Source organism: Colias croceus, chromosome 3, assembly GCF_905220415.1.
Source record: "Colias croceus chromosome 3, ilColCroc2.1".
NCBI lineage: Eukaryota > Metazoa > Arthropoda > Insecta > Lepidoptera > Pieridae > Colias > Colias croceus.
The window spans coordinates 2,444,443-2,469,050 of record NC_059539.1 but is presented as its reverse complement, the minus strand read 5'-3'; the positions used below and the strand labels follow the sequence as shown (position 1 = coordinate 2,469,050).

Sequence of the window (24,608 nt, the reverse complement as noted above, 5' to 3'; positions counted from 1 at the left end):
AGAAACGCAAAAGGCAACCTTCAACCTCGCCCATTACGAAAGAGCACCCTCGGAAACAACAATTATCATCAAAGGCATATCGCCTAAACGCTTTCGACGTTATGAGGAACAGAAGTAACTCTCTGCCTTCTGCCAACTTACAAACTAATCAGAATGCATAGGAAATTGTCATCAGCCGCCGGAACAAAACTTTAAATAAATATAAACCGAAAGAAAATATTGAGAAAACATTCCCCAACCCGACTTGTCCTCGTGGGGAATTAGACTGCAACCCTCCACCTAACACGAATATAAATATAGATATAGAAACAGACCAAGGCGCGAAACAAACTCTCAAAATTTGTACTTATAACGTACGAACACTTTCATCAACAGAACGATTTCTTGAATTAAATAATGCTCTAAAAAATATTAACTGGGACATTCTAGGTCTCTCAGAAATCCGGAAAATGGGGTGTAAGATTGAAGAGTATAGTGATCTTATCTTTTGCTACATTGGCGAAACTCAAGGTCTATATGGAGTAGGATTTATAATAAAGAAACAATATAAAAACAACATTACCAACTTCATAGGAATATCAGAAAGAGTAGCGCTTCTGCAACTAAAATTTGAATGCTTTTCGCTGTCAATAATCCAAGCATATTCGCCAACGGAAAGATCAACAGAAGAAGAAATAGAAAAATTCTACAAAGACATTGAATACGCCCACACCAAAACAGAAGGTAAGGTCATTGTTATGGGAGATTTTAATGCGAAAATAGGTTGTCCGAAAGTAAACTATTATCCAGTAATGGGAAAATATGGTTATGGAGTGTGTAATGAAAGAGGCGAACGTCTCTTAAGCTACGCACACCAACACAAACTGTCAATAATGAACTCATTTTTCAAAAAGAAAGAATGTCGTAGATGGACTTGGCAATCTCCTGACCAAAAAACCAAAAATGAAATTGACTTTATAATGATAAATCAGCATAAACTTATAACTAATATTGAAGTACTAAGCAACTTTAAATTCTTTTCCGATCATAAATTAGTGAGAGCAACATTACTTTTAAAGATTCCAGTAAAGAGCAGAAAAACCTACACAACACCACCTACTATCCCTAAGACAGAAACAGACATCAAAACCTACATCGAAATGCTACGAACACATATAGAAGATATAGAAAGAGACCGTATTGATATCCAATCATACTACAACATCCTGGAAAAAGGTATAACAGAAAGCTTAAAATGCAAGAATAGTAAACATCCTCAACTCTTGTTGTTTGTCTTCAATATTTTCTCTAATGACACAATCCAACTTATTAAAAGGCGCACGGAACTACAACACTCAAAGAATAAAACTAAGGATATGAAAAACGAACTCAGCAAAATATACAAAGAAACCAATAGGTCAATCCGCAAAGATTATAACAAACACAGATATGAAATTATTTCAAGAAACATTAAATATTTTAGAAGTGCTAAAAAAGCATATAAAGAATTATCCACACAAAAGTCATGGATTCAAAAACTCAAAAATAATTCACTTGAAACTAACTCTAGAAGAGATGTAATAAGCCATGCAACAGATTTTTACGGAAAACTATACAGGAAACAAAACAACATCGAGATAAAAGAACAAACACCACGCATAAATACGACGGACTGCGTTAAACAAATTGATGAATCTGAAGTTTTAGAACATATTAAAAAACTGAAGACAGAGAAAAGTCCTGGACCAGATGGTTTATGTAATGAAGCCCTTAAAATAGGAGCACCTATTTTAACGCGCCATTTCAAGCAATTATTTAACATGATACTAGAAGAAGAAAAAGTACCTAGACAATGGTGTACATCAGATATAATTCTACTCTTCAAGAAAGGAAGCCCATTGGATATAGGAAACTATAGACCTATAAGCCTGCTAGCTAGTACATACAAACTATTTTCATCTATAATTTTAAAGAGAATATCCGATGACATTGATAAACAGCAACCGAAAGAGCAAGCAGGATTCAGGCCAGGTTTTAGTACAGTGGACCACATACAGACATTAGAACAGGTTATAGAAAAATACAGAGAACACAATAGACCTCTGTATGTGGCCTTCATTGACTACAGCAAGGCTTTTGACAGCATCAGCCACTGCTCAATCTGGAACGCACTGGAACAATTCCATATCAACTGTAAATACATCAATATCTTGAAATATATATACACAAATTGCACGAGTAGAGTAAAATTAGAAACTAGGGGTGACGAAATAAAAATAGAACGTGGAGTGAGACAGGGAGATCCTATTTCTCCGAAACTGTTTATTGCAGTACTTGAAAGTATTTTTCAAAAACTAGACTGGAAAAACAAAGGTGTGTATATAAACGGACATTATTTAAACCATCTGAGATTCGCTGATGATATTGCCATACTTGCTGAAACTGCCAAAGACCTTGAAGAGATGATGAGATCACTGGACTACGAAAGCTCTAAAATCGGACTAGAAATGAATGTAAACAAAACCAAGATATTAACCAACAATCATGAACGACCAATAGCTATAAAAGGGAACAATATAGAATATGTCAGTGATTACATCTACTTGGGGAAGCAAATCTCATTTAAAACGACAAGTAATGAAGAAGAAGTAACAAGAAGAATCAACGCAACTTGGAAAAAATTCTGGGCACTGAGAGAAATCTTAAAAGGGAACTACAACTTGCACATGAAAAAGACTATATATGATACATGCCTATTACCCTGTTTGTTGTATGGCTGCCAAACCTGGATATTCACAAATAAAATAAAACAAAAAATCAAATGCAGTCAAACAGCGATGGAGAGGAGCATATTAAAAATTAAAAAAATACATAAAGTTAAGAGCGAAAATATTCGTCAAAGAACTAGATTCACTGATGCTCTCAGACACGCACTCTCACTAAAGTGGAAATGGGCAGGGCACATCTCACGATATGAAGACCGAAGGTGGACCATGGAAGCTACAAGATGGAATGGACCAAAGGGGAAAAGGAATGTGGGTCGACCATTAAAACGGTGGGCTGATGATATAATACACGTCGCAGGAAAAGACTGGATAAAGACAGGCAAGGACAGAGAGTTATGGAAAAGGATGGAGGAGGCCTTTACCCAAATAGGGGTCGAAATCTCTTAGATAATATAACTAACACTAATTATAAGTAACCTTAGTTTTTTTAAGTAACTACTTACTAACAAAATTGTATATTAGGTATTAATAAGTGAGATTTCGAATAAATGGCTTATTTATTTATTATTTATTTATTATATATGTTTTATTGTCTTAATTAAATCTTAATAATATTTTCTACCATATCGTTAACAACAACCCTAGCATTCTTACAAAAACCCGGATAAAACAAGTAAGTTTCCATCGGACTACTGGGCCTCGCGGCTCACTTCCATACGCGTTTTGTTTCATAGCTGCAGTCTGTGGCTTGTGGGAAGCGTTTACGTTGGACCTGTCACGCGGCTCACGGGTAGGGTTGCCAGGCCATAAAATGCAAAGGCCGGACTGCGCACTATATAAGGCCGGACATTTTAGCCTAAAAGCCGGACATGTTTTTTTTATTGCCAAACATAATGTTTTTACAGCTGGGCTGTTGAAAAAAGTATTTATACTTGGTGAAAAGTGAGGATATTCGATATTTATTAAAAGATGGACATAATATTTATAATAAAAAAACTCGTTTACGAATTTGAAATGTTTATTAAGTTACACTATTACAGTTTTACTTACAAATGGATCATCAGTCTTTTGTAGATAATTAAATATTATTAAAACTAAAAAACAAATGAATATAGCTCTCTTTTGGCATTCTTAATACTATAAACTAAAAAATATAATAAAACAAATAAAAATAATCATTCTTCTGGAAAGTAACAAAAAGATAATATTAATTTTACGGCTAGGTAAGAATTTACTTTATAGTAGGTATTTATAGAACAATTTAAAATCTTTAAAAAATAACAAAATCTAGTTATATTTGCCGGCCGGAAGATAGTTTGCTCTACGCTCGCCCTTGTCCGTTCGGGTCGGGCGCTCGTCCGCCCATCGTCGTACGAATCGCCACTCTGACAAAAAGCCTGACAAAAGCCGGACAGGCCAAACACGTACATATTTGGCCGGACGCGACTGCAAAAAGCCTAACATGTCCGGCTAAAGCCGGACACCTGGCAAGCCTACTCACGGGTGACCACCATGGCTCGAACGGTCCGGTATGATAAGGCTCACCGATGAGCCTTGTGGCCTGAATGGAAATACTCGATTTTTCTTAAAGCGTTTAACGTGTTAAATTCTACTCTCAACGCGCCTAAAGAAGTCTCACCTCAAAACTCATAGTCTTATCTTTTGTCAAAAGAACTATATTATTATATATTCTAAGCTGTGGCCGAATAGTTCTTTATTTTGTAATTCTTACTCTATTATTATCTCACTGATTTATTAACATCATCATAACTTAATTTTGACTAGAAAATTGACAAAAACGCGCGAATGATTATTGAATATTGATATATAAAAAAAAACATAAACCTACATAATATGTAAAGGACCTATACCCTAACCTATATAAAGGATGTCTCAATGACTGATATAATTGTAAACATATTTGTTAACGAATAAATATTTTTGATTTTTGATTTTTTTTTTAATATGAACGTAATAGTTAGAATAACTTGGGTAGTAATTTGCCCGTTATAACTAAAATTTTATACGTAGTTAGTTAAATGAATAGTTAAAAAAATATATTCTTCAATAATATTTGCATTTAAATAAAGACAAAGAGTTAGGTGATGCCAAAACCTTAACAGTTTCACCTTTCACGAAACTAATAAGAAAAAAGTTTGAATAATACGTATAGCATTTTACTGAAAATAATAATAGTTTAAAAAAAACTAAAAAACACGCTTTTTATAGAAAACCGAACTAAAAAATAGAAAATTTTATCAAATTAGTGTATTGTCATCGGTCCTCAATAAATCTACAAAGTTTGAACGAAATCTGGCCGTATAAAGTGGGTCAAAATCGCGCCCAAAGAAGTCGGTTACAAACATACAAACATACAGGTGAAGCTAATATAAAGCGTGTAAAAATATGATAAAGCAGTGCGGAGTATTTATATATTATGTTCATCTATCAGTATGAAAATGGATAAAAATTGCATCTATTGGCGTGATTATAAAATTATTAATAACTTGTATGCTCAAATCTTTAAAACTACTACAAGATAGAGTGGTTATTGAGGAAGATTTTAATTAATAGGTTTAGTTTGAGACTAGGTAAGCGGAAAAAGTTTCATCATTCGAAGCCGTGAATGGAAAGCTAGTTGTAACAAAAAATACATATTAAATATACCTATATAAAATTGCTCTTTTTGTTGTGTTGATTCAATATACGGAATGGCTGAAAGGGGAATTGAAAAAAAGTGCTCAATATCGTTGTAATAAAGTTTATTTTTGATATTAACCATTTTTGTTTATTCTACAGTAGAACAAGCGACGTATGAGCCGATAGCACAGGCACTCTCTCCTCGAACTAATCGTATGTATCCTTGCTCGCCCCAAATCGTGTCCCAGGAGTTTTTGATTATCCAGTAGTTATCGTGACCATCTAGGAAGAAAAAAAGTACAGGAGTTTATAACCTTTATACATTAATTATTAGATGATTCTATAGCTAGGTATGAAAATTTATTTATTAAATAACAATTATAAGTCACTAGCGGTCCGCCCTGGCTTCGCCCGTGGTACATATTTCACAATAAAAAGTAGCCTATGTCCTTTCTCGGGTATCAAAATATCTCCATACCAAATTTCATGCAAATTGGTTCAGAAGTTTAGGCGTGATTGAGTAACAGACAGACAGACAGAGTTACTTTCGCATTTATAATATTAGTATTGTGTTATACTCAAGCTAAAGTAACCGTCTAATATCTGTAGAGCAAGCAAGGTTAACCTCGTACCTATAAGTTAGCCTTTAGTTTATTGATTTGTATTCGAGTAAACGATAAGAATCATTGACTAAAAGCCAAACTACAATACAAGTTATAAATGACAAATATCACACTGTACAAAGTTCGACCGAATCATTTAAAGTAAGGTTGAAATACACAATTCCCTCTAGCATCAGTACTTTTAATTTAGTTATATTATTACCATTTCCATAACCAACTAAAAGTGTAGCATGGTTGTGCTGATTACACGGAGAGGAAGGTCTAAAAACGCCTCCAGTATAAGCTTTAAATTGATCATCTACACAAACAGCTGCAAAACAAACATTCATATTAATATCTAATTAATATTTATCTAAATACGAAATACGGTATTTTAAAGCATAGGTACTATCATAAGTTCCTAAAAGAAAATTATTTTAACGATTTAAATTTATTAAAGGAGATATTGACACAGGATTAAAAAAAAAACAATAAAATATATCAAAAATAGTTCAGGCCACAAATTTCATCATCATATTTAAGTCTGTCCTTATTTCAAAAGAGTCATACATGCTGATAACGGTCCATGACTGGCCAACGCTTCTTTAAGATCATCTTCATCAGAAACACTTATTTGACTGCCACCAGTTACTTTAACAGCTATTTTATCCTTTTGAGTTCTGCATTGTGCTTTCTCATTTTCGTAAGGATAATCTTCCTCTCGCATAGATCCTCCTTGATCGGCTAATGCCCTGAAATATTTAAGGACAAAGTAGTACAGATTGAAATAAAAACAAAGAGCGCGTGTGCCGAACACACGTGTCAAAAGTGAAACTTCTGTGGCAAGATTCAAAGATCGTCGCTTTTCTCCAGGATGTATCGGTATTGCCATAATATGACCTTGAAATTTTACTCTCAACGTGCCTAAAGTTTCACTTCAATAATTACCCATCTCAAATGTAAATTCGACTATATTTGGTTTTGCTTACTGATAAACATCATGCGTAAATCCTCCTCTTTCACAATTTCCCTGAGACACGCAGTCTAAACCTTGCTGTACAGACAAACTAAAGGCTTGCGTGTTATGATTTTTTGCATATTGACCTTCTATGTTACCTGATAACAACAAGATTTTTATACTTCACATTACCTCACATTTATGGCAATGGCTCGAATTAAAAAACATACATGAATAAATTATATTCCAAAATTATAACATTACCAATAGCGCTAAAAACAAAGCAACTCCCGCACGACTTTTGATATTTAACCGAAGAAACATATCCAGAGTCTCGCCAATCCAAAGTATCCAGAGCCTCTATTCCAGTTGGCTTGTACACAATTCCATCCCCAGATATATTTTTAGTATTAAAACCCAAATAAAATTGGGAAAACTCTTCAAAAGTCAAGTCAGTAAATGCATTAATTCCAAACATTTTGGTGCCCCTTTCTTTATTCCATTTGTTAATGTTCTCTAGATTTTGCTTGAAAACTTCGAAGTGATAATCGATTCTATCATCGTATTGTTTTCCATATTTCTGGATGAATTGGTTAAATATCGTTTTAGCATTATTTAAATCATAATAATCTTGGTCCAGGAGACTGTAATCCAAAGAAAAAACTTCAGAAGCCGATATGGATAGCACAATACAAATTAAAAGAAACATTATTGTGGTACTGGTGGAGTGTATTTATTCCTTTCTTTATATACCAAGAGATATAATAAATTTTATACATAATCGAATTTAAACATCGCTAAATATTAAGCACCAAATATTTGTAAAATCATGTGAATGTGAAAAATTTGTATTGTGTGTTTATCATTTTTATGGTTTTTATAATTATTATAATACTTCACTTTTCTAAGCACGTTATACGTTGAAATGCTTAGATAATAGCTTTTTACTTTCATTTTGTAGCTAATAGCTGTCCAATAAAGTGACTTATTTACCATACCTCATTCGATAATACATCCAACAGGAGAATTCCTTTGCAGTGGACATTATTAATTGACAGTATTCATCTTAGGTACATTTAGAATAAACGAGCGAATGCTCATTCTAATCCACTATGTCAAATTATTTTAGTGTAAACAGACGTAGAACATTCTATCATTTTTCTTTAGTGCGTTCGAAAAGATTCTATGCAATGTTCTGACACTGAACCACATTGAATACGAGTTTTTGTTTACACTAAAAGATCACAGAAGAATGCTTTTGCTCCAGCTCTATGTTGCTCTATATGCCAGCTCTAGCTCTATGTTCGTTTGATGTAAATGCACCGTTAGATCATTTCAAACTGAGGAAATAAAGGGACAATTATCATTTACATTTTATTTAGTTATAAAAGGTGAAATAAAAGAAATAATTATACTTGCAAGAAACTTTATTGTGAAAGTGTGACTTCAAAAAGTAATGATAATGAATCCTGTAAGTTGCAAATCTGCTGACTTGAAAGTAATAAACGCATTTAATTAAATAAAGACTTGATGGCATGTTAGAGATTTCCTTTTTAAAGACGTTGTAATATTATGTCCATTTCAGGATACTCATTCTACAGTAGAACAAGCGACATAATTGCCGATAGCACAAGCGCTTTCTCCTCGAACTAATTTGATGTAACCTTGTTCCCCCCAATCCGCACCCCACGAGTTCTTGATCAGCCAATAGTTATCACGTCCATCTGGTAACAGTAACAAATATGAATGAATGTAAAATACTGCGTTGAACTTATTTTAGGTATCAATACAAAAAATTCAGTAGCAACATGTATCGTAAAATGTACAGAGGGTGTCATGTCTTATCTCCTATCAGAGAACCTGGGAAAGGTAAAACTAAAGGGTGTGGTGCATTACAATTAATGATAAATGATATTTATTTTTAATAATTCCAAGTATTATATATATATATCATTTTAAATACTAATGTGACAAGAGATCACGTTGCATCTCACACGGTCTAATCTTTGAAATAAAAAATGAAAATGAAGGAAATAATATACAGATAATGTATACTTACCATTTCCATAACCGACTAAAAGGGTAGCATGGTTGTATTGCATACACGGAGTGGAAGGTCTATAAACACCTCCAACGTAAGCATGAAATTGACTGTCAGTACAAATAGCTGTAATACAATAAACAAGTAAAAAATAAACAAGTGATTTTTTTCAATATCGTGGTGCTGCCAATAATATCGGTGGTGAGGTTCAAACTTATTCGATTGATTTACCATTAAAAAATCATCACAAATATATCGTATCTTATAGCTTATATTATTATCTGAATTTAGCATATTTCCAAATAGTGTTATTACTATTAACATTCTTAGTCTTTTTAAAAGTAGCATACCAATTGATAAAGGTCCATGACTGGCCACAGCCTCTTTAAGATCATCCTCTCCAGATACAAATAGCTGGTCACCACCAGTCACTTTCACAGCTATTTTGTCTTTCTGAGTCCTACATTGACCTTTCGCATTTTCGTAAGGATAATCTTCTTCTCGCATTGATCCTCCTTGTTCAGCTAAAGCCCTGTATTATTTATGGAGAATCAAAAATTAGGCATCAAAATATCTTATACTTTAATTATTCATGCTCCTGAAATAGAAGGTTCTAAATTTACTTGAATACATAATGAGAAAGTCCTCCATGACAGCTTCCCTGAGATTCGCAGTCCAAACCTTGCTGAACAGACAGACTGAAAGCTTGTGTATTATGATTTTTTGCGTACTGGCCTTCTATGTTACCTGTTCAAAAAATAACGTGTTAAATCACAGTTTGCTTTCACAAATAATATATCGTTATAGGAAATTTGTTGTAATAAAATATAGAACATGACCATACCAATAGCACTAAACGCATAGCAACTTCCGCAGGATTGTTGATTTTTAACGGGACTAACATATCCAGAGTCTCGCCAATCCAAAGTATCTGGAGCCTCTATTCCAGTTGGCTTGTACACAATTCCTTCCCCAGATATATTTTTAGTATTAAAACCCAAATAAAATTGGGAAAACTCTTCAAAAGTCAAGTCAGTAAATGCATTAATACCAAACATTTTGGTGCCCCTTTCATTATTCCATTTGTTAATGTTCTCTAGATTTTGCTTGAAAACTTCGAAGTGATAATGAATTCTATCATCGTATTGTTTTCCATATTTCTGGATGAACTGGTTAAATATCGCCTTAGCATTATTTAAATCATAATAATCTTGGTCCAAGAGACTGTAATCTGATGTGAAAACTTCAGAAGCAAATATGGACAATATCATACAAAATAAAAGAAACATTATGGCGGTATGGTGAATAATTTATTTTTCCTTTTCTTTATATAACATTAGAAATAGTAAATTCTATACATAATCGAATTAAAACATCGCTAAATATGTCACAGCATATATTTTGTGAAATCATGACAATGTAGTGTATGTGAAAAGTATGTCTTTATCATTTTAATGACTTGTTTTATTATTATAATACCTCGATGTTTCTAAGCGCATTCTTCTAATCAAGTTTTTCTCTCATCATAGTAAAAGAGCTAGGACGTGGATCATCTGATGGTAAGCATTGCCACGGCACATGAACATCAGAGCTGGAAGTTCTGTGCAGAGGCAAAATAAAGAATTGATGAGTGAAGTTTACTTCACTGAGATAAAGATTCAAAGAGTTGGGAAGGTTGGAAAAACGTTGCACAGTAACATTTGCTTGATACTATTTCAGGTCAATTTTCTGGTTGTGTGTTTATCCGTCTCCAGTATGAGCTGGCCAAATTCGTTACGAAGCATGCTAGACATTAAATGCTAAGCATTCACTACATGCACCGCAAGCCGAGTTCCGAGCCGAGCCCCGAACCGTACCTATCTGTGGACAAATCCGTCATCGTACATACACTATACAAGCGCAGCGTACACGTTAAAACATTCATACGTCCGATTTGTCCGTGAACTTGTTAGCTACACATTATGGTCGTCCTCGTCTTCAAACTGTTTCAGTTTTCCTCACATGATTTATCTTTCATGGATTAATTTTTTATTAATTAAAACATGATGTAAATTAGTATTTAATTAATATTCAATATATGATTAGTAAAACACACATGGAGTATGTCGCAGGTAATTATTATTTTCCTTCAACTTACTAAACATTTGTTATGTGAAATAATAATAAAATAATTAATTGCATTCATTAATTTATTACTTGTAAAAGCTTTATCCCCACTACCTACGTAGCTAATAAATTTTGGGACAAAACTGTGTTCTTAATTGAACAATTGTGTCTAAATACAGTCTCTTCAGGATATGATTAAAGGTGCGTTCAGATACAATAATTAAATAAATTGGGATTCTTCTTGTTTGTTTTTTTACCTGGTTCGATTGATTTATTATATAAATAAAATTCTGATTTAGGAAAAATCATGTTGACTGACTGACTTTTAGCAACTTTTGCTATGTCTAAGGCCCTTCTCCCATTACGATACGCACAGGCGATTCAAGTATCCTGCAAGTCTCGGAGACTAGTCGCCGCGGCGTATCTCACATACATTTGACCGGTAGCGTAGTGTGCGAGCCTACATACAACGCCTGTACCTACGTATCGTAATGGGAGAAGGGCCTAAAACGATATATTAAACCATCTGATTGAACGAGAAGTTTTATGAAACAACTAGCATATGCAAAGGAAAAAGAATTTGCTATGAATACAGCGAATTCTAATATGACATCAAGTGTGCAAGTTACCCCAGCAATTATATATACGGGTAACGAAAGAACGAAATTAGAGGTGAAATAAAAAGAAATACTTATACCTACTTGCAAGAAACTTTATTTTGATAGGTTATTTCATAAAGTAAACAATATGTAACATAATATTATGCTTGCCGACTTTTCCATTGCCAAAAATAAGAAAGACATTTTATAAGAAGCATCGATTTAAAGTTACAGATGGAAGACACCGATATAACCTATATGAAGTCGTTTAAATATATCCGATTGGCTATTCTACAGTGGAACAAGCGACGTAATTGCCGATAGCACAAGCACCTTCTCCTCGAACTATTTTTATGTATCCTCGCTCGCCCCAATCTGCGCCCCACGAGTTTTTGATGATCCAGTAGTTTTGGCGCCCATCTGGTGAATAAAAAAATATGTGAGCTGATTTTGAAATTGTTGATTATAGCCACCATTCACTTGGGTACAACGTCAGTATTTTTTAACTACGGTTGCACCTACTATTAATATTGATGTCACGCGGGTATCGTAGAGTCAGGTAAAAATAAATCTTATAATATAAAAATGAATCGCAATATGTGTTGGTAAGCGCATAACTCGAGAACAACTGAACCGATTTCGTCAATTCTTTTTTTATTACATTTCTTGAAGTACGAGGGTGGTTCTTATGGAGAGAAAACATAAAAATGTACCACTAAATAATTTTATAATAGTTATTATTAAATATTGAAAAAAACTGGATTTACATTCACAACATTCGTTGAATCTGTTATAACGGTAGGTATATAATAAATAACATAGTTACCATTTCCATAACCGACCAAAAGGGTACCATGATTGTATTGAGTACACGGAGAGGAAGGTCTAAAAACACCTCCTGTGTAAGCTTCGAATTGATTGTCAACACAAATAGCTGCAATAAAATATTTCTTTTTAGTAAAAAATAATAAAAAAATAGTGTAATTACATATATAAAAAAGTAGAATCAGGTTCCAGTGCGGCTCATAAAATTTTTGCCTTTTTTATGTCCACATTCACATTTAAATATTCGATAGTTTTGATATAATGTTTACGGTGTCTGGTGACTGCTTCACTACTCTTTGCATGCTCTGCCATAAAAAAACGGATCTGCCTCAACAACCTTAAGATCATCGCATATAGTAAAAATAACACAAAGTATGAGCATAATTCTGAATAGTATTCTAAGCCTATTCGTAGAAGAGTGGCATACCTATTGTTAAGGGCCCATGACTAGCCAAAGCGTCTTTAAGCTCATCTTCTCCATTTACAAATAACTGGCCCCCACCAGTCACTTTTACGACGATTTTGTCTCTCCGAGTCCTACATTGGCCTTTCATATTTTCGTAAGGATAATCCTCTTCTCGCATAGATCCTCCTTGTTCAGCTAATGCCCTGAAATGTCAAGTCTCAATAAGTCAGAATTAAGAGGGAACAAAAGTTCATATTCTTTAATTATTCACATTCCATAATAAGTGCGTTATAATCTTACTTGAACACATATTGAGGAACTCCTCCTTGTATACAATTACCCTGCGGCTCGCAGTCCATACCTTGCTGAACAGACAGACTAATCGCATGTGTATTATGATTTTTTGCGTACTGGCCTTCTATGTTACCTGTTAAAAAATAACGATGATGTTAAATCACACTTTTATATTTATTTATAATATTAGTAGGAAGGAAAGGATAGAAATAGGATAGGATTTTTATAATAAAACATCTAGAACATAACCATACCAATAGCACTAAACGCATAGCAACTTCCGCAGGATTGTTGGTTTTTAACAGGAGTAACATATCCAGAGTCACGCCAATCCAGAGTATTCGGTGCCTCTACTCCCGTTGGCTTATACACAGTTCCTTCCCCAGATATATTTTTAGTATTAAAACCCAAATAAAATTGGGAAAACTCTTTAAAAGTCAAGTCAGTAAATGCATTAATTCCAAACATTTTGGTGCCCCTTTCATTATTCCATTTGTTAATGTTCTCTAGATTTTGCTTGAAAACTTCGAAGTGATAATCGATTCTATCATCGTATTGTTTTTCATATTTTTGAATAAATTGGTTAAATATTTCTTTCGCATTATTTAAATCATAATAATCTTGGTCCAAGAGACTGTAATCTGAAGTTAAAACTCCAGAAGCCAAAATGGACAGTATACAAAATAAAAGAAACATTGTTACAACACAACTATGAATAGTTTCTTTTTCACTTTCTTTTATAACAATTTTAACTATAAAAAGTAATATTCCAACAATGATAAATATGAAAAACAGGTATTTATTCAATCATTTTTAGTATGAGGAGAATCTATTTTGATTTCTTCATTTTGTGATAACATTTTATTATATAACATTTTCCAAATTATTGTCCGTAGGTATGTAAGTTTATTACTCAAGAGGTAAATATCGCTTATGTAATAAATACAAATACCGAAAATGCCATGCCATGTTCAAAAAAAAATTTTTTTCACGCATATATTTTAGAGAAACTACCCTCATTATCACAAAATGTAAAACAATGAAATGGGCACTATCCCTTATTTCATATCTCATGGATTAACATGTCCACTGTTTAGATACTTTATGCTAATAAACATTGTACAAATTATATAGAGTTAGTTCCATGCTTGAGACAGCTACATAATATAGTAGACATTTACAAAGAGCGGTTTTATCACTCGCGAGCAATTTCTTTCAAGCAACTCGACATAGTAAGCAAGAATTCAGAAGTAGAGGTAAGAAAGATTATAAATAGAAAAGTATTTTAATTAATGAATTTAAATTTAAATGTTTGCAGTATTAAGTTTTACAGGGTCTTAAATACACGTGGTGTTCATCTAAAAGCTTAAGTCATTACAATAAAACACACTACATGCTGAATTTATATTTTTTTGGTTTTTATGGCATTCAAATCCATACTAATATTATAAATGCGAAAGTAACTCTGTCTGTCTGTCTGTCTGTTACTCAATCACGCCTAAACTACTGAACCAATTTTCATGAAATTTGGTATGGAGATATTTTGATACCCGAGAAAGGACATAGGCTACTTTTTATCCCGGGAAAATGTCGCAATCCCGGAAATCCCACGGGAACGGGTATTATGCGGGTTTTTCTTTGACTGCGCGGGCGAAGCCGCGGGCGGAAACCTAGTGCTTTATAAATATAAATTTATAAAGAATAGAAAAAATTCGATCACGAGGCGGGACTCGAACCCGCATCCTTCGCGCCATTCCGGGGCGGATGCCTAACCAACTCAGCCACTCGTGACCCACCTGAGCAATCGAATTTATTCTTTCTTTCTTTATAAATTTATATTTATAAAGCATTTGAATGCCATAAAAACCAAAAAAATATAAATTCAAGAAAAGGTCGTGTTCCATCGTTACAATATTGTATTCACTGAAAAGTGCTTCATATTGGTTGAGATGGTTGTTAAATCATCTCAATAGATGGCGCGCGGTGTGTCCCTTAAGACACATAGAACTGAAAGAGTAGAATAAATTCGATTGCCCAGGCGGGTCACGAGTGGCTGAGTTGGTTAGGCATCCGCCCCGGAATGGCGCGAAGGATGCGGGTTCGAGTCCCGCCTCGTGATCGAATTTTTTCTATTCTTTATAAATTTATACACTACATGCTCTCAAATGCTTTAAAACTCACTCTATTGTTATACGGTTTTCTTGCTAATAAACTTATTAAATTATTTCCTGAATCCAAAATATAAAATGGAGTCTTACTTCTTTAAAAGAAAGTTATCACGGAATACCAGATGAGAATGATAAATGAATTATAATTAGGGAATTACATTTTTTGATTGGGTATATTATAACAATTATATTATATCGTGTATGGTACTAATCTATGCACAGTCACAGATAATAAATTAATACTTTCGACCCAATGGATGAATTCGCCATGAATTTCATCGGTAATTTTTTATAGTTTTTGTTGTTTAGAGGAGGTTAAATAAAATTTTGCATAAATAAGATATGTCAAAAATCAGCTTACACATATTATACCATTTTAAATACTACGAAAAGTTTAGTTGAGAAGTTTCTTATTATTTCTTCATTGCTTCCATTCTGAGTTTTTAATATCAGCAAAATAATTTCATTAAAAATTAAAAAAAAAACATTACTACCTACTTGTTCTAAATGCCACTGCATAAAAATTGAGAGAAGAAGAAAGAGGTTTTATTTATTCAAAATTTATTGTTCTAAAACAATAGACACAATGAAACGTAACCAATCACTAATTTCGTTAAAAATGCTTTTGGCAGTCTTATCACTATATAGCGATTTCTTCCAGACAACCTCTATTCAACAGTCGCGCTAGCTGCATAATCTCCAATGTTACACGCATGCTGCCCCATGACCATGCGGTAGTAGCCCTGGTCGCCCCATGTGGTGCCCCACGAGTTCTTCAAGAGCCAATAATCGTCTGTACCATCTGGAAGAGAAAATTAATTAAAGTGATATATTTTCTTACTGAATATTGACTGTAGCAATTAAGAAAATAAAGGTTTGTCAGATATTTTTTGTTATTTATTTTGGGATTTTGTACAAAAATAAAAATAAATAAAAAAAAATAAAAAAATCTTTATTTTGCCAAAAACATAATCTTTACAAAAATGTGTGCGCTGACTCTTGAACTAGAGTAACTCTGTGTCTCAAGAGCCAGCGTTCCTCCTTATAAATACAACTACATAAGTACATTTTTAAAGCAAAACAAAAATTTCGGTTTGATTACAAAAAGTTTAAATTAAAGAAAAATATATAATATGCATAATATGTATGTGAGAGCGTGAGCGTGAGTGTGTGTGTGTGTGTGTGTGTGTGTGTGGGCGTGTGTGTGTGTGTGTGTGTGTGTGTGTGTGTGAAAGCGTGAGTGGATGTGTGTTAGCGTGTGTGTGTGTGTGAGTGCAGAGCGTGTACTTATTTCCCTCAGTTCTTACTATATTTTTTTAAAAGTTGTAATTTTCTCTGTCTCCAAATAATCTAATGTTTGTAATATTTTTGTTAACTTTTTTTTTAAGTCATGTTTGTTAAGATCAAAAATCAAAGTGCGGCGATTTATTTTATTGTAAATCAATGAACTCAAAACGTGGTACTGATGCTTGGCAAAGCTTGTCCTGTGGGGTACTAAGGGACAAATATCTCTAGAACTCCGTTTGGCTGGGTCACGTGAAGAGGGAACTTTTGGATGTTTTTTGATAATAGTTCGCAGAATGTAAAGCTGTCTTACCGTGAGGACTTCACAGTGAGCGTAGAGTTCGTTTGTTGGAAACCTGAATGGTTTGTGAGACATAACTTTAAGCACAGAACGTTGTGCTTTTTCTGCAATAAGCATAATACTCTTACAAGCACCACCCCAGGCCGGTATGCAGTAGCTTAGCACCGATTGACATAAACTAAAGTAGACTAATTTCATAATATCAAAGCTAGCCGAGTTACGCAACTTTTTAAAAATAAATGTAAGTGATCTTATTCGTGCTGCGATAACATTAATTTGTGGATGCCATTTTAGTCGATCATCTATGGTAACACCTAGGTATTTGTAAGTTACTACACGCGATAAGGAAGGACATCCACATGAGACAGTTTCAGTTGTATCACACGAATGAACATTTATTTTAAAAGTTAATGGTGGCGCTCCCCGGTTATTTATATAAAATGGAATAAATTTAGTTTTCACAACATTGACAGTCAACAAATTAGATGATAGCCATGACATAACAATTCTTAAACAATTTTCAGCTCTGTATTGAAGCTTTGTCCAGTCTGAGTCCCAAATTACAAGTGCAGTATCGTCTGCATATGTAAATATATTGCAGTTCTGAAGTTTAATTTGGCACAGTTTATTTATATATATTTGAAAAAGTGTAGGTCCAAGTATACTGCCTTGTGGCACGCCATAGGTAATAGGCACATCGTCACTTAAGTGCTCATCAATTTTAACACATTGGACCCTATTTGATAGGTAATCAGCAAAAATCTGTAGTGGACATCCCCTCACTCCAATTTCTTCAAGTTTTTGTATAAGGATGGGGACAGAAAAATAAGATGTAGTTCAGGATACATCGCCCATTTTTGCAAGTGACTACTATCAAGCTGATTTTCCGTTTGTAGCTTTATTTTGATGAGACACCGAATAATTACGTGTACGAAACTCTCTATTGTGGTAGCTAACAGAGATAACAAGGATAAAAATTTTTGATTTGATGGTTCTCAAATATTTATTTTTTCAATCTCATTTCAATCTCATTGTTTCTTACAATTTGAAAGTGTTATTAGTTAATTTATTGCCATTTTTTTGTTCTCGACTAAATTAATACATGTTAAACCAGATTGTAACTTATTATTTTATACAAATAATAATTTAACATGATTAATGATTATACATCATTTAATAAATGTGTTTACCGTTTCCATATCCAATGAGAAGAACAGCATGTGGACCTTCTTGACAAGAAGTCATTGGCTTAAAGACGGATTTCCCTCGCAAAAGCATGAATTCTCGGTTTACCCCTATGACTGCAACAAAAATAAATTAAATTTTAATAAAAAGAATTAGGTACTACAAAAATTATACAATATGTATACATAGCACTTACAATACTACTTTCCGAATCGGTGGTAAATTATAATTTTTCTGTATTTTATTATTTCTTTGAGTTATTTCTTCTAAACGAAGTCAAGTAGAAGAGAAAAGCGTGTGTGCCGAGCACGTCGAAATTTCTTTGGCAAGATTCAAAGATACCAAAACCGTCGCCTACTCCATGGTGAGACGGTATTACCATGACGCGACCTTGAAATTTTACTCTCAACGCACCTAAAGAAGTTTCACATCAAAAATAATAAAAATCAAGTACCAACTGAAAGCGGTCCGTACTGAAGCAACGCGTCCTTTAAACTAGCTTCATCCGAAATCTGCAGTTGTTGACCACCTGTGACCCTAGCTGCTATTCTGCTGCCATCTACTCTGCATTGGCCTTGAACACCTGCATACGGATATTCCTCTTCTCTCATAGAACCACCTTCCGCAGCCAGACTACTGTTATGTTTAATATAAAATTAGTATCGATATAAGGAATATTATCATTCATTGTTTTTATTTCTTCTTATTTGAAATTTGGTTTTAATTCGTTCGGTAATTTACATCCACATAACTGATCGAAATTCATCATTATTAACAAGTTTTATCACAGAGATAAGCAGCATTATTTCCAAATACTTAAAGGAAACAAACTCACACACACCACACATAGCCACTTACTTGAAAACATTATGCGGCCAGCCTCCATAACAACCATAACTTGTGCGATCACAATCTACTATTTGCTGTTCAGACAAACTGATCGCTTTAGTGTTGTGAACTTTGGCATATTGTCCTTCAATGTTACCTGAAAAAGAATGGATATGTTTTATTACACCTGGGTCGTTTATTTTAGATTTATTTCAGTTACCATACGGCTATACACTGGGCACCTTCATAAAGAGAGCATATTCCTACTTAAAAGGCCGGAGACATACCTACAATGTATCTGGTATTTTGGGTGCATATTATGTGCGACGTGGTGCACTTACCTGTATAAAAAAAAGCTCTACACAAGATAATTTATTAAAATTTCGTACTCACCAATAGAACTAAATGCATAACAGGAACCACAGCGTTTTTGGTCTTTAATTTCAGTCACATATCCTATTTTTCGATAATCTAATGAATCTGGTCCTTTCAATCCAGAAGGTACATATTTAACTGCATTTTCATAAGTTATATTGCCTCTTATACCCAAATAATAATCAGAAAATTCTTTAAATGTCAGATCGGTGAATTGTGTAATTCCGTATGATTTAACATTACTTTTTTCATTTAACTCGTTGATTTTTGCCAAATTCTGTTTAAACACTTCGAAACGATAATCGCTTTTGTCATTTTCGTTATCTTTGTTGAATTTTCTATTGAATTGTTCAAAAATTGCTTCGGCGTTGTTTAAATCATGATAATCTTGATCCAATAAATAAAATTCTGAAGTTAAAACCTCAGCAGCAAATACAGTAAGTATACATATAATACACAACATTGTTATACTTTTCTATTTTCATTTTGAGTGTTCTATATATACGTTTGGTATCAGTAATTTTCAGAATTTTTGGTTGAGTGACATTATAAGAATTCATGAAAAATATGTTTCGAGTTATGTAATGTGACAATAATTTTAATAATTGGCATTTCACATTTGAATACCAGTAAATTGTAAAATAGTTTCAATCCGATGTAATCGCCTTTTATTAGAATATTTGAGTTGCAAACTTTGAGCTTTTGTACAGGTAAAAACAACACTTAGGTAAGTGTTTACCAAAGGTGTTATTTTAGATGCATTAGACTTTGCCCGCGTAGCCAAAGAAATACCCGTATAGTTCCAATTTCCGAATGATTTAAAGGATAAAAGCATTTCTCAGGTTTCAAGCTATCTCTTTACAAAAATTTACCAAAATCAGTTCAGTGGTGTGGCGTGAAGGAGAGTGGTATAGTTTCGGGTCGAAGTAGTCACAGTCAAATAACTGCCTCTATATACCAATTATATACATATTCATTCTTTAGTATAAGTTCTGTACCATGTTACGACTACTCTGTATTCTATACTAGATTTCCGCCAGGGCTTCGCCCGCGTTTTCAAAGGAAAACCCGCATAGTACCCGTTCCCGTGGGATTTCCGGGATAAAACCTACCCTATGTGTTAATCCAAGTTACCTTCTATATGTGTGCTAAATTTCATTGTAATCGATTCAGTAGTATTTGCGTGAAAGAGTAACAAACACACACACACACATCCTCACAAACTTTCGCATTTATAATATTAGTAGGATAGTAAGCAAGATTCTGTTATTCACAGGATAAGTAAGGAAACTTTTGAAAAATATTGATGCAACTTTATGATAAAACAATACAGGTAGGGAAAATTTGCTTAGTTAAACTTGGTTGTTAGAATAAATTACTAAGATAATATTATGTTGAACAGAACAATGGACTCATTATCACGTCTTTTCATTTTCTGTAGTACTTTATTGGTTGATGACTATATTTAACATTAGATAAGCGTACAAAGAATGTTGAAGATAAAAAGTGCAAATAATTATAACTAACCTCCACGTTTATTTCAAACTCAAACTCAAACTCAAACATTCATTTAGTCAATTAGACTACTATTTAGTAGCACTTTCGAACCGTCATTACATAAGTATTTTTAACATTTACCACCGATTCGGAAAGCAGTATCTATGGAGAAGAATCGGCAAGAAACTCCATAGTTGCTCTTTTAAAATCATGTCGATATTACGTCATAATATGTAACTTATATCTAAATACATAATATACTATCATAATATGCCAAAGATATAATAGATAATATGCTGTCCTGTGGTTTTTACGCGACAACCCTCCATGGGTTTTATCGTCCATATATTAATACGTTCAGTGCCACCGACTCGCCCGGAGAGTCCACGTAAATTTTATTCCAGCGCCGTAGACTCGCCCGTCGAGTTCAATGTGTTTGCTATTTTTTTCCGAAATGCATGTGTATTTTCTGGTTAAAATGATACTGAAGACTAAATATACCCTAATCTAAAGAATTACGTGGTGGGCCGGGTGTGCAGACCCAGTTTATAATCGAAAGAAAATAAACTATTCTGCAATGCCTTGAACTCGCTAGGCGAGTTCACTGACATAGATTCTCAAACTTTTATTAATGAAATATCTATATGTACGGTTGATACTTTTATTTTCATTTTACCAAAAGTCACATTCACTCGTAAAACAACGGCGGATTGTGTTCTACACCTTGCAGGGGCTCGAATTTGGTGTTATTAAATAGGCAAAGGTTACCTTACACGCTACTTTATCACGCAATTGCCGACCTTATGTAAACACAATAAGGATAATAAATTGCATAGTTATTATTATGAAAAGCATTCCGAACCAATTCACATACTAACACGCAATTATCGAACTTATGTCAAAGTAATAAGGATTATGTAATAGTGACTTAACACTTGTGGAATATAATGTGCAAATAGTTGTCTATGAGCTATTTTATTTACTCGTTTATTATACTCGTACAAAGTTTGTTATCATTACTCTTGTGAGTCAGAGGAACTGTTTAAGTAACCATTGTTGTAAGTATTGCTCTTTAAACTCAACTCTCGGTCTATTACTTTAAGGACGCTGTCACAAATCTGCGTTACTCAAATTTAGGTATCTAACGTCGCCACGTGGTTCGCGGGAACATCACACTCACGTAAACATAGCGCATTCCATTTTACAGACCATCTTCATACTTGATATTATTTTTAATTTATTACGAATTTTAAAAATTCATTTTTGTACTTTTATTAGTAGGTACAATTATTCTGATAAGTATGTTAGTTAGTAACTAACTTTAAAAAAAGTGTGTTTTACAAAACCTCTAGGAATTGTATGCAATATCTAAGCTTTTTAAGAAATGTTTAAAATACTTTTTTAAGAATTATCATACATATTATGTTACCGGCAATATATTAAATCCGGCATTGTATACAATTCTTAGAAAATATGTATGTATGTTATTCCGAGATACGGTCCGAATTAAATAAATTAGATTCGTCACATTACCTAGGAAATCTGAACTTTTCCTAAGGAGCAAACACATTTGAAAATGTGGGTGGTTTTTGGGGAAGCTATTACCCACATGAGGTCAAAATTAAAATCCAAGATGGCGCCGACGAAAATTTTACATCTTTTCGTCATGGGTGTCATTTTCATGGTTTTTGGGGTAACTATTAACGAATATGAGGTCATAACTGAAATCCAAGATGGCGCCGACGAAAATTTTACATCTTTTCGTCATGGGTGTCATTTTCATGGTTTTTGGGGTAGCTACTAACGAATATGAGGTCAAAACTATAATCTAAGATGGCGCTGATGAAAATTTGACTTTTTTTCGTGATGGGTGTCATTTTCATGGTTTTTGGGGTAGCTATTAACGAATATGAGGTCAAAACTAAAATCCAAGATGGCGCCGACAAAACATATATGAGGTCAAAACTAAAATTTAAAATGGCGCCGCCGAAAATTTTACATATTTTTGTCATGGGTGTCATTTTCATGGTTTTTGGGATAGCTATTAACCAATATGAGGTCAAAACTAAAATCCAAGATGGCGCCAACGATGATTCCTAAACATGTATTTCAATGCTCTTTAAGATTATTTTTAAGACTCTCTCGTAGTATATATAAGAATTCGACTATACAGGGTGTCCCACTATCGATATACTAAGTGCTAAGGGACTTGTAGTTTTGCATACACTAATCACGTAAAAATACTTAAACAACAAAATTACATCAAAAAAATTTTGCTAAATTTTTCCTGAAAATCCATGTTTTCTTCTCTAACTTCGTGCAGCCGGCATATACCGTTTCGCTAATGTGAGTATTTTGTCTATGAAAACATAATCTTAAACGATAGCTCACGTACGGGTGACAAAGTTGGGCGGGTTGCATTTTAGGGGAAAGAAAGAGTTTTGAGAATTAATCTAATTGAAAAAAAAAGATACACCTGGCATTTTTTAAGTATTTTTTACGTACTTAGCGTATGCAAAACTATAACCTATAAAGAGTGTGAGTGGGACAGTCTTAAAAATAATTTTAAAGAGATACATCATTTAAAGAGACACACCTAAAACCACGAAAATGACACCCATGACGAAAATATGTCAAATTTTTCGTCGGCGCCATCTTGGATTTTAGTTTTGACCTCATATTGGTTAATAGCTACCCCAAAAACCATGAAAATGACACCCATGACGAAAAGATGTAAAATTTTCGTCGGCGCCATCTTGGATTTCAGTTTTGACCTCAAATTCATTAATAGCTACCCCAAAAACCATGAAAATGACACCCATGACGAAAAGATGTAGAAGTTTCGTCGGCGCCATCTTGGATTATAGTTTTGACCTCATATTCGTTAATAGCTACCCCAAAAACCATGAAAATGACACCCATGACGAAAAGATGTAAAATTTTCGTCGGCGCCATCTTGGATTTCAGTTTTGACCTCATATTCGTTAATAGCTACCCCAAAAACCATGAAAATGACACCCGTGACGAAAAAATGTCAAATTTTTCGTCGGCGCCATCTTGGAATTTAGTTTTGACCTCATATTGGTTAATAGCTACCCCAAAAACCATGAAAATGACACCCATGACGAAAAGATGTAAAATTTTCGTCGGCGCCGTCTTGGATTTCAGTTTTGACCTCATATTCGTTAATAGCTACCCCAAAAACCATGAAAATGACACCCATGACGAAAAGATGTAAAATTTTCGTCGGCGCCATTTTGGATTTAAGTTTTGTCAAATTGCTTTACCCCACCAATGCGTTCAACAACCCATAAAAAGAGGATCTCAATCAACGTAATTTTTAAAACATAATTTTAAATTAGAAATAATTGGAATATGAAACTTATACAGTTTATTCTTATAAAGTATCAAATATAATTAATCACGAAAACGAAAGTGCACGCACAATAATCTTTTTCTTATTCGTTTTTATTTTTGGGACGAGGAGCGATACACCCGTCCTTCCAAGAGCGCTTCTGAGCGCGGTCTGACGACCCGCGAGAGCAAAATGTATGAAGAAATCGACAAGTATTTTTAATTTAGCTAATAATTGAAATAAAATTTTGATTTAGATACAAAAAAATTATCATAATCTATAAAGGACTATATATCCCTCAATAATGTATAGGTAAGAAGATAGATTAGGCTTTTAATTTTCTTAAAATGGTACCGTTTTAGACCCCATTTTTTTGCATTTTATGCGATTATTGTGCTGGGAAAATCGTATTTCAGCGACAATTTTGTATGATGTCGTA

The 24,608-nt window shown here is 33.6% G+C and overlaps 3 protein-coding genes across 3 annotated transcripts; all 3 read right to left on the bottom strand.

Moving 5' to 3' along the window:
* Nucleotides 1-5,454: 5,454 nt before the first annotated feature.
* On the bottom strand, nt 5,455-7,448 carry LOC123705963 (cathepsin L-like proteinase). The gene is made up of 5 exons (XM_045655085.1): nt 7,170-7,448; nt 6,937-7,063; nt 6,518-6,699; nt 6,171-6,278; nt 5,455-5,627 (listed from the first exon to the last, which is right to left on the bottom strand). The coding sequence occupies exons 1-5, from the start codon at nt 7,381-7,383 to the stop codon at nt 5,494-5,496; spliced, it is 765 nt and encodes a 254-aa protein (XP_045511041.1). The 5' UTR covers nt 7,384-7,448; the 3' UTR covers nt 5,455-5,493.
* Nucleotides 7,449-8,495: 1,047 nt separating this feature from the next.
* LOC123705962 (procathepsin L-like) lies at nt 8,496-10,252 on the bottom strand. Its single transcript, XM_045655084.1, has 5 exons — nt 9,791-10,252; nt 9,570-9,693; nt 9,297-9,478; nt 8,965-9,072; nt 8,496-8,629 (listed from the first exon to the last, which is right to left on the bottom strand). The coding sequence occupies exons 1-5, from the start codon at nt 10,233-10,235 to the stop codon at nt 8,496-8,498; spliced, it is 993 nt and encodes a 330-aa protein (XP_045511040.1). The 5' UTR covers nt 10,236-10,252.
* A 1,563-nt stretch (nt 10,253-11,815) lies between these two features.
* Nucleotides 11,816-19,807, bottom strand: LOC123705960. The gene is made up of 10 exons (XM_045655083.1): nt 19,336-19,807; nt 18,973-19,099; nt 18,569-18,750; nt 18,120-18,230; nt 16,015-16,146; nt 13,431-13,928; nt 13,183-13,309; nt 12,904-13,085; nt 12,478-12,585; nt 11,816-12,071 (listed from the first exon to the last, which is right to left on the bottom strand). The coding sequence occupies exons 1-10, from the start codon at nt 19,778-19,780 to the stop codon at nt 11,938-11,940; spliced, it is 2,046 nt and encodes a 681-aa protein (XP_045511039.1). The 5' UTR covers nt 19,781-19,807; the 3' UTR covers nt 11,816-11,937.
* Nucleotides 19,808-24,608: the final 4,801 nt, after the last annotated feature.